At 45.6% G+C, this 10,947-nt stretch overlaps 1 protein-coding gene across 6 annotated transcripts in view; it reads left to right on the top strand.

The window, feature by feature from the left end:
• Positions 1 to 576: 576 nt before the first annotated feature.
• The window catches only part of KLF7 (KLF transcription factor 7), a 99,421-nt gene continuing 89,050 nt past the window's right edge, over positions 577 to 10,947 (top strand). For 2 of the 6 annotated variants that reach the window (XM_069574498.1, XM_069574492.1), the window contains exon 1: positions 618 to 1,362. In XM_069574498.1, coding sequence (XP_069430599.1) covers positions 1,261 to 1,362 — 102 coding nt within the window. In that variant the 5' untranslated portion in view covers positions 618 to 1,260. Of the gene's footprint in view, positions 1,363 to 10,947 lie in introns of all 6 variants that reach the window. The other 4 variants (XM_069574496.1, XM_069574493.1, XM_069574497.1 and 1 more) reach the window with 4 other exon arrangements.

Genomic DNA, 10,947 nt, shown 5'->3' with positions numbered 1-10,947 from the left:
CGTGAAGGGGTTTTGGTGACTTTTTCTTTCCCCCCGCCTCCGGTTTATTTTTTAGGAAGTGTGGAACTCTTCTGCGCTGCCCCTCCCTCGCGGTTCCCCGCCTCCGGGCCTGGGAGGGAGGCGGAGTGGGAAGTGGCTGGCCCTCTTCCCCACGCCGGCTTCCTCGTCCTCCCACCTTGCTCTTCCTCCAGGAGGCATCCTAACCCCGCATTCTGGACTTTCACCTCCTGACCGGCCGCATCCGAGCCCGAATGGTTATACGCGACCCTCTCCCTTCTGAGGGGCGCCGGCTCCGGCCGCCCGGGGCTCCATCTGGCACCAAAGCGAAGGTCGAAGGCCGGAGTGCGGCCCGAACCCAGCCGCCTCGGCGTCCCGGGAGCCGGCGAGAGTGTCGCCGCGACCCTCCCCGTCCCTCGCGCTCACGCTACCCGGCCGCGGTGCGGCCGCCTCAACCCCCTTATATAGCCCTCTAAAAATAGCTCGCCTCGCACCGCCTTGTAAGGCAGCGGGGAGATTCGCAGCTCGCCAATCGGCGCCCGCCGCCAGGGCCGAGCCCCGCCTCAGGTCCCGCTCCGCGCTCCCCATTGGTCCTGAGTGACTTCATGAGCCCCCTGTTTACCTTACATGGTCACACGCGGCCTAATGGACGCCCTCCTCCGAGATCCCACGGCTGCGCGGAGAGCGGGGCGGAGGGAGGGAGTTTGGGGAGGGGGAAGAGCAGGAGGAGGAGAAAAGGAGGAGGAGGGGGAGAGACTACAAACTAGCAAGGATGGGGTGGGGGGTGGGGAGGGAAGGAAAAGGGGGGGAGAGAAGCGATCGCGAGAAAAAAAAAATGCAACCTCCCAAAATAAAGAGCAAAGATTGCATTAGGAGCGAACAGCGCTGCAGAAATAGATGGCAGCTTCGTATCAGTGAGTTTGCATCCCCCTTCCTGATCCACGAGCTGGAGTGATTAGAGCCCTGGAAGGGAATTGTTACTCCCGTGGAGAAGTCCCCTTTTCCTGGCAGCCGTCTGCACTGTACACGCTGGATGCTTCTCTCCATCCACCCCACTCAGTCTCTCCTCTCTCACCTCCTCTCTCCCTCTCTCCTGCATTGATTTTTTTTTTTTTTCCTTTTTAGTTGACTGAAACAAAACAAAACAAAAGGGCCACTGGATGTCTGCCTTCTTGGGGGGTGAGCCAGACAGACTGACAAACAAACAGACCCAACTGTGTTCGGGGGAGGGTTTCTCCTCCCGTTTTGCCCGGCAGCAGCAACATGGACGTGTTGGCTAGTTATAGTATATTCCAGGAGCTACAACTTGTCCACGACACCGGCTACTTCTCAGCTTTGCCATCCCTGGAGGAGACCTGGCAGCAGGTGAATGATTTAAATTACTTGTGTAAATCGTGTGGTGGCGGCGGACTCGCAGGGGCTGCGTTGGTGTGGGCTTGGGGTTGAATTTTTTTGTTTGTTTGTTTAATTTTTTACCCCCTTTTTGGCTGTTTGTTGTTGAAAATGTTTTCGGAAACAGTCATATGCTTACCTCTCCACCCACCCCCTAACCCCGTATAGTGTGCAGAGCTGAGCAGCCGGTCCGAGCTGCCTGCGTTTCAGTCACCAACACACATCCTTGTGCACATTTTGTTGGGCTCACAGTCCTCCAGCAGAGACCTGCCTAACTTCTGGGGTTCGGAGGAGCCGGGTGGGAAGGTGGTTTGGGGCTTAACGAGCCATCGCAGACAGCTGCCGCGTCCCTACATGCACTAGCTGTACCTACTTGGTACCTTAAATCAGGTTCATCTCTTTCAACTGGTGCTGACGGCCGTCAGATGCGAGGGGGTGGGGGGTGGTAAGAGCAAAGCGGGGTGTTTTCCTAGTAATTAGCGAGTGTCAATAAAGAATAGGAACTTGATTTTAAGATTAGAAGGTGGGCAGGAGGACGAAGAACCCAGTTATAAAAGGTACTCAAGGATATCTTGGAAGAGGACGGGAAGATATGTCTATCTAAAGCTGACCATGCATTTTTAGGTTTCCCCAGTGCAATATCCGCGGAAAGAGATCACTCTCTGCGTGTGTCCTTGCTTCCCTCTTTCGTTTGGTGTCCCTCTCCACTCAGCACAACCTCCGACAAAGGGTGGTGTGTGCTTCCATGCCTCTGACTTTGTCTTAGAGGACTAGTTAAGAAACTCCTAAGATGCTGAAGGGCACCAATGCCAAGTTGGCTAGATGTCCCAGGGAGGGGGAAGTGGGGCTGGTGACAAGTTCACTGGGCTTTGTGAAGTGGAATAAAGAAAGTGCTGGTCAGTGGAAAGTGCCAGATCTGCTGCAGAAACAGTGGTTTTTCTCAGTAAGGATTGGGAGCTGCTGAGGGGACATTCTTCAGGAAAGATGGTGGATGGGGGGAAGGTGGAGGGACACGAGTATGCTTTAGTATTCTTTCAAAATTCTACAATGTGTATCATGGAAAGTCCAAGAAGACAATTCAGATTTGCACGGTGGAACTGTGAACGTTCACAATCCGTCTTGGAGAAACATGCTTGCCCTTGGGGAGGGCTGCGAGAGGCTTGGTGTGTGGCTGCTCATGTAACTTCTCTGCTTCCTGACAGCAGCTTGTTAAGGCTAATGAACGGCTGGATTTCCTCTGCCAGGATCCAAAGCCGGATTTGCGGCTCGAGTCTAAGGATGTAACAGTCGCTGCTTTAGCGAGTGAGGTTTGGTTTTCGGTGTAAGGAGGTGATCCTCTGTACCGTTGTTACTAATTGCTGTTATTCCCCTGATTCTTCCAGGCTGGAGTTTCTCTGGATACTGGTCTCTGGTGTCTGTGGGTCCACACATGCATTCCTGCCTGAGGATGCTGGCAGATGTGTTTGACTTTGTCTTTCTCTAAAGGCACACACAGCGCACAGTTTTTTCAGCATAAGGCATTTCTCCAGTGCATCTTTTCTTCCATCCTTGATGAGACTGCCTCATGAAGGGTCTCACTGGAGCTTTTTCCTCCTTTTATTTCACATGCTAATTAAACCAAAAGGTTGCCAGAATTTCATTTTCAGAAATAGTCTTCATTTCACACTGTCAGCCCACTGGTGTTGAATTGGTTGCCTATTAACAACAGTCTAGACTGGTTAGGGAAGAGAATCTGTTGATTTAGGCAGCCCTTGTTTGTGACTAACTGTTAAGTAGGCTTGGAGGAAAGAAAGTTGGCTTTATTTGTTACAACGTTCCCCCCTGATGAATCACCCAACTTTGTTTTGGTTCAAGTTTTCACAGTAGTAAAGCCTGTTTTTTGGGGAAGGCCTCTCCAGAGGAAACCTGCCTTTCTAGATCTGGTTAGACCATCCATGAGAACATCTAGATCTATAAGGAAACGTCATTGGTTTGATAATTAGAGGATGTATTAGGTCTATTGTTTCCTCAGAAGACTTCTCTTCTTTTCTCTCCACCTCCCAACCCCCCTCCTCCTCACTTCATCTCACCCCCTTCAAGGGACCTCTAGTTTAGTTTCTATCTGTGGGAAAAGGAATTTCAGCCCAGTGAACCTCCTTCCCTATTTCTTGCCTTAATCCTGTCCTACTGCCTGTTACCCTCACCGTCAGATCCTTTACCACGCTCTTTCAGAAGCATGCTCATAGTCCATACTGAAATGTAACTTGTGAGGACACAGTCCTAAATGAGCTGTTACTCCAAGGAGCTTTCTTCTCTGGACTCCTTAATCACAAATGCTTTCTGTAAAGGTGGCTGTGACTCCCAAGTTCGTACTGGTGACATATCTCTGACTTCTATCTCTTCCTCTCTCTCCCTACACCCTCCCCTGTGCCGCTTCAGAGTATAAAGGAGGGGAATGTGGTTACATGCAACTGTTGGTTCCCAATCAACCATCAGATGGTGAAATTTTAAGTCTCCTTTGCTCAAATCAGCTCAGGAAGGTTGCTACAAAGAACCCCAGGCCGGAGGAAGTTTCCTGATGCTTTGGGGTAATCAGATTTTAGAGGTCAAATGAGGAGCAGTTATTAGATGTACTCCTGAAAGTGAACAGTGTACCTTGAGATGAGTGAAATGCAAAGATTCCAGTAATCTGATTTGGTTCCTAAGAAAGACTAGCTTGGATGATAAACCCAAGAACATCTGTGCATTTGAAAATTAAGGATGGAGGTTTTATTTTAAACTCTTGCCTGAGATAATTGTCCTGCTTAACTGTCAGTGAGCTCATCATGGATCTCCTGTCACAGGGGTCATCATTTTGACATTGGGTTTTGGGACAATCGTGTCTTCTCCACATCCAGCGCCAACTCTGAAAATCGTTGCCGGTATAATTTTTAAATCCAGATGGACATCCTACATTAACAGTTCTCCATTCCTGAGCTCTGACTGCATATTTAAGCACTTGGCTCAAGTAACATCATCCCTGCCTGTCATATAACTGTAAATTACGCTGTGCTTATGTGGTCTATTATTTTATGGAATTCAGCTGACGCACAACTCCTAAGGCCACCAGCCTTAAGCCCTTCGGAAACTTGCAGGAGATTTTCCAAGAGCTGTCTGAGCAAAAGTAGAAAAAAGTCAAAGGTAGGACAGAAGCTAGCGCAGTGTATAGGGTACCACTTGATGGATAATAGGGGACCCATTCATGAGTTTTGTCGCCATCAGAAATCATGGTTTTTCTGGATGGGGTGCTGATTTGGAAGATGAAGAAGGATTTAATACAATATTGATGGTTATTTTTCTTTGGGAAGCTACAAGCATTTTAAGAATTTTGATATATTCTTCACACCTAGACTGCTGTTTCATGAGTACAGGTCAAGTAATAATGTTCTAAGTCTTATTTACACTTAGCCTTAACTTTATGCCATTGAGGAGCATGGTGTGTTTACTGGAAAACTCTTATGGAATTATGTTTGTTGTTAATGCTGATTCATAATTGGCAGATGGGGTCAGTTTCAGGCCTCCCTTGTGCTCAGAGAAAATTTTCCACTGCTACTGGAAACAAATAAATAAATCATAGAACATTCCTCCCTCCTCCCCCACTCCCCCATTGTTTTAAACTAATGGCATACTTGGCTACTGTAAGAACTGCAGCGTCCCCATAACACTGCAATTTCATCTTGGTGACAGGCACCCTGAACCACTTTTTACAAGGGCCTTTGGTATGAAGCATCTCTAGGGGACAACCTACAAAAATGGTTGCCTTCCAAGAACAGCCTCATGGTGCAAGGGATAGGATTTGCTCTGTGAGCTGCACTGCTTCTCCTGCACAGGGATCGTGCCTTCACACTGCCTTCTACAGGCCCGAGCAGCCAGGTGCTGTCTCAGCCAGAAAGACAAAGCAAACTGTAGGGTCCCTGCACCCGCAGGTTTGCCTCTGTCCCCAGTTTGCAGAAAACCTTGTCATGAATTAGAATTTCTTGGCAACAGCACCACCCAGGGAAATTTGTAGACACAAAGGAGCCTTGCTAACCACACTGAAAGGATAAAATAGCTGGCTTTTTATTTATTTATTTATTTATTGTGTGTGATTTGTGCGTTGTTTAGTTACCATAAGCCTATTTTTTAGAAAATTTGAAACAGTGACTTGGCAGATGAAAAAAAAATTGGAACTGCCCCTGTTACCCAGATTTCCTTTATAAGGATGCAGTCACTAAATAAATGTAGCTTTGCAAATGAAAGCACGTGTGAATGCCATCAATCACACACTTAGCCTTTCTTTAACAGATTCATTTCCATGTTCTTCTGAACAGATACATCTCTCTGTAGATTTCGGGTCTCTCAAACATGATCATTAAGTCTACCTGTTTCAGTTTGGTATTTTAAAGTGAATGAATGTTACAATGCAGATTTTTTTTTTTTTTTTTTACTACATCTGTCTTTAGTTGCGGGAGAAGGGGGTAAAGGAAGTGGTGACTTCTTTGTTCTCCATGTAACTCCCACCCCCACTCCCTACCCTGAGGAGAATGTGATGTTGGGGTCCAATCCATTTAAAGGGCAGAGCAGAAGATGCACTGTGACACCTCACCCTGAAATGATTTATGTATGGGTATGTCAGAGACCTTCAGTGTTCAAAATGCGCTCTTCCTCTCTCTCAGCCCATTCTAAATATAAATGCCAGTGGGGGCTATTTGCCTCTCCACTTAAATGGGAATAGTTTAGAGAGGGTCCTAATGGCGCTTTTAGTTGCCATTCTCTTATAAATCTTCAGATTCTTCTCCCATCAGAGAATTCCTGCATTTTAACTTTGTGCGTTCAAGAAGGCAATGCAGAGTTCTTTAATCAGCCTGTGCTTACTGGGGAGGGAAGGCAGTTCCTCCAGCCAGCCCCAAATGACTCATGTTGATAGGGTAGCTGGCCACACGGGGTGGCAGACACCCCCTATCTCTGCAGTTTGGCAGTAGCACACCAGGAGTTTTCAGTCACCTTTGCTGGCTTCCATGATTGGCAAATGCAGAGAATGCCTCTGTGATTCCGGTACACTCAGTCTATCAGTTAGCCTGTATGTTGGGACAGAGATTTGCTGAAAGTTTAGGACAGCTCCCCAACGTAACCTGAGCAGTGCCAGAAGGGTGAGGGGTGGAGATGTATCTCTCTACAAATAAACCCCTTTGTTTTCCTAGTTGAGCTGAGTGCTTGCTTTGCATGAACAGGTAGAAATATTTTAACCCAGATGGCCAGATCTTACCAAGAACAGTGATTAGGAAGCTCTACAAGCACTAAAGGTGTTAAAGTCAGTGGAACAAGATACAGCAGCTAATCATTAATGTTACGTGCAACACCTGCAGGTTAAGAAATACTCCTCTGCCCAGATACATTGTGTGCTTATTTTATAATATCACACACCCACAGGAGAAACCCTCCTCATTCAATTTTAAGTGTTCCCCAGATCAGGTCCTGCATTACTAGGACAGGTTTTTACCTAAAATTGGTCATCATCCTGTTCCTCTCCCTTCTTGTTCTTTCACTTTGGTTTTCTGCTGCTAATTTGGAGAAGCATTTCTCCTGCCTTGGTACCTTTTTGTTTTCCTCACTTGGTATTTTGTTGTGACCCTGAGAACTTGGTCCTGCTGAGTGTATTGTGTCTGCTGCACTCTCCATTAGAGCAGCTTCCAGCTGTCCCCATCCACCACGTGCGTGACATACAGAGGGACAGCTGAGGGTCAGCAGCAGCTTCAAGATCCATCTAGGATCAGCCTGCTTGACATGGGAGTGACTTATGATTTCATAGTGATTCACACTGCTGACTGAGCTGGTCGAGGCACTCAGTCACACCTTGTGGGCTTTTCTCTATTTATAAGAAAATATGGAAAATATTTCACAGTCAGTACTTCATTCCTTTACTTTGGTTATGTGCAAAATACTGTTTGGGTGATGTGAATTTGAATTGGCTATAGGCTCTGCCCTGTATGAGCTTGATTCCAGTAGGGGAGAGTGAGCATGTTCAAAATTAAGTAATGTACTGTTAGAACACCATTGCCAAAAAGAGATTTTAAAAGTAAGCCCTGAATTTGAGTACTGACCCATGCCTCTCTATATAGCCTCAGCTTGTTAAAATCTTGTTTATAGAACATACTTGAGATTTACTAAGTTCTGTTGTGCTTTTGTTTTAGCTAATGGGGTAATGGGGCTGGTGGCCCTTTGGCAGATGAGTAGACAGTGTAAATACACATGTCCGTAATGGCCAGGAAACAGCATCCGTGTCTGTGTCATTCGGAAATGATTATAGGTAATTAAAATAATTAATGTAGAGCCGTATGCAATATCTATTTCTGAATATGGGTTTATTGACATTTCCTAAGGGTCATATTGAAAGTCAGGCCCCAGGCCTGTTATCAAAGCTAGATGCAGATAATCTTAGAATTTCAAATCCTGAAAGACTCTTGGTTTCTTTAAACCAGTAGGCTAGGACCAAGTAGCCAGATGAAGCACTGAACCTTCCAAGGTCCCCCAGCTGTTGTTAACATGGATGGCGGTCCTAGGCCCCAGACTCTTTCAGATGTGCACATGATCTGTTTGCTTGCTTTTCATCATGTTGTTCTGAATATGTTTTGAGTGAGTTCTCATCTTTCCTCCTCTTTCTTTCCCTGTTTCCCCTTAAAAGGAGGCAAGAAAATCCCGTTTTTACTTTGAACAGCACTTGTACATGGAATTTGGGGATTCTCTTGGGCCCTAAACCAAGCTATTGATATCTTGGAGAAAGCTTATGTGTGTCATTTTATCTCTTTTCCACTTTTAATAATGTGTGGTAACCTGGAAAATGTACACTGTACTAAAAAGACAAAACAAAAGCCCCAATTACAACTCCAGCCCTATGAAAAAAAGTGCTGTCACTTAAATGATAACAAATGGAGTGAGAGTAAGGAGGTGCATTGAGATGGATGTGGTAGGGAGCTGGATGGATGGTGGAACTGGGGTTTTATGTGGAAAGCGTCAAGTGCGAAATGGCGAAATGCTTTGTCTCTGACAACTTGCCAACTAAGAGACTGCGTGAAACTGTAGCAGTTATCATGTGCCAATTCAGGAAAAGCTTTTCTGAAGTGTTTTAAGATTTCTTGAGAGGGTTGGATGGGCAGTGAAGTTGTAATGGTTTACAAATTTAAACAAAAAAATATTGCACATTGTGATAAGCAGTTGGGAAGAGAGTCAACTTCTGTGTGTTTTTTTAAAAAGTCCTGTGGGGCTGGAAGGATTGTGCTGGCCTAATTTTGAGTGACTCTAGCGAGGAAAGGAAACTCGGAGTGCTCTTCACTCTACCTCCCAGCAGCTTTTGGCCCTTCTCCACCCAATCTCTGGTACTGATGATGGTGAAAATTCTCTGTTGGAACTTGTCTCGCAGACTGGCTTCACCTCTAAGATCTTAGAAACTGAAGTTTGCTTCCCAAATGGAGACTTCTTTATGTCGTCAAAGCCGTAATCTACATGTCCAGCTCTGATATCTTCCTGAGTTCAGGCTCACAGTTTGGAATTGGAAACATGGGGGCTAACGCTAAAGACTTTTGGGATTGTTCCATTATGACCTCAGCTGAATATGCCCCGAAGTGTGAGCTCATCCAGTCTGTCCTCCTTTTCCTGGCTTCCCTGTTTCTTTTACTAATCACCTTTCTTATGGGATCCAGGTTTGAAGGTTCTAGTATCTTTGGCTCCTCTCTTTCCCTTGACTGTAATCGGTTGAAAAACCCCCTTGACTTGGTTCTTACCGTACTGCACCTGGTCTCCTTTCTTCTTGTTCTGCCATTGCCCCAGGGCAGCCTGGCTACCTCGCCTGGATTGACTTACTACCTCAATCACCCTGTTTCCGATTGTAGGTGTTTCCCTCTTTTGTGTATGATGAAGCCAAACTTCTAAGAGTCACAGTGTTCCTGGACTGAGTCTAGGTAGTAGTCACAAGTTTCCCCCCTTGTTACCATGTGCACTGCCATACAAATTGAATGATTGTACTTTTTCTGCTTCTGTCTTCATTTATGTCATTTCCTTCAGACTTCTCCCTTCTTTTTCCTTTTCCCTCGTGAGTCTCTTTGTCCAAATTCTACCCATCCTTTGACTTTCAGATGGTTGCCACATCGTCCAGGAAACTCCCTCACATTCCCTTTGCCAACAGTAATTGCTACTATTTCTACACTCTTGTGTAGAACTTTCTACTTCCTCGTGATGCTTTTCAGTTTTGTCCTGTAATATAGTTTTTCTTTTTTCCCCATTACCCTGTTTTTCCAGGTAGGTTGTATGATTTGGAGCAAAGTCCATGCCTTGGTTATAATTCTGAGAATAAACTTTTAATACATAACCCTTGAGGTTCTTAGAAAGCCATGTACATGGTAGACAATCAGTGGATATTTAGGACTTAAGATATGACTGTGACTTAGGATTTGACTATGTGTGCAGTAATGATTCACAACTGTGGTTGTACCCCAGACCAATTATATCAGTATTCCTTTGGGTGGAACCCAGACATCAGTGTTTTTTGTTTTTTGTTTATAATCTTCTGGGTGATTCCAATATGCAGCCAAGGCTTTGAGCTCTTAATCTATGGAAGGTTAATATCAGATATATCAGAGTAGTAGTTGGCTACTCCTTATATGGAAATATTTTATTTCTTGTATAACTTGGAAGCTAAGTGTAAAAGAGGTTTATAGTAAAGCAGGGTAGTGGTGGGTATACTTCATCCAGCTCCTTGGTTAATAGCAACTGTCCAAGTGTTGTTTGATCTTTCTTGTTTTGCTTTCCTTTACCCTAAAGTGTTGAGTACAGTCTCATTTAGCTTACATTTCCTCTGACCCACTAGAGGTTTGCTTAACCTGGTCAAATTCCATTTCTGGTACTTTTGTGGTGGTGGGCACTAAACTCCAGCCGTGCCGTGCTTCAAATAATTCATTCTCGGCAGGCTCTCGACCATGATTTTCCACTTAGCTCAGCCCGCTCTGTGGTTTTAAAGGGATGGATGCATGCATGAACATCTGTTGGACGATGCCAGATAGGTATTAGGTAGCAGTTCAACAGATTTCTTCCTGACCTCACTGTTTGCAAGTAGACTCTGTTTATAAAGAATTTCAAAGGACCCATGTTTCTAGTAAGAGGAGCAAAAATAAACTGTAGAAGAATTGCCACTGAGGACATTCAGGCAAGGAGGCCGCCTCCTCGTCCATAGAAGGCTTTAGCTCTTGTGGTAATGACTGTGGGCATGTGGTGATTTTCACAAAGAAACCTTAGAAAGGCCTCGATTTCAAACTGTGATGTTTGCAAAAATGTATGTACTGTAGCTGCATCCTTTCATCTATAAACTGTCTTTGATGGGGGTATGGTTGGCAAGAGAGAACATCAGGAGAGAGGCTCAGAGCTCAGGGTTGAAGGATATCTTTTGGAAAGCTCAACCCAGCTGTGAAAACGGCAATTAGCTGTGGAGCAATCGCTCGGCAAGGGAGTGCCTGCCTGCTCCTGACCCTGCGTTCATGTTCACCTTCCAGAGCTCAGGTTGCGGGAATTCAA

The sequence above is a fragment of the Ovis canadensis genome, chromosome 2 (assembly GCF_042477335.2).
Source record: "Ovis canadensis isolate MfBH-ARS-UI-01 breed Bighorn chromosome 2, ARS-UI_OviCan_v2, whole genome shotgun sequence".
In the NCBI taxonomy this organism is placed as follows: domain Eukaryota; kingdom Metazoa; phylum Chordata; class Mammalia; order Artiodactyla; family Bovidae; genus Ovis; species Ovis canadensis.
This window is presented reverse-complemented; position numbering and strand designations above follow the sequence as displayed.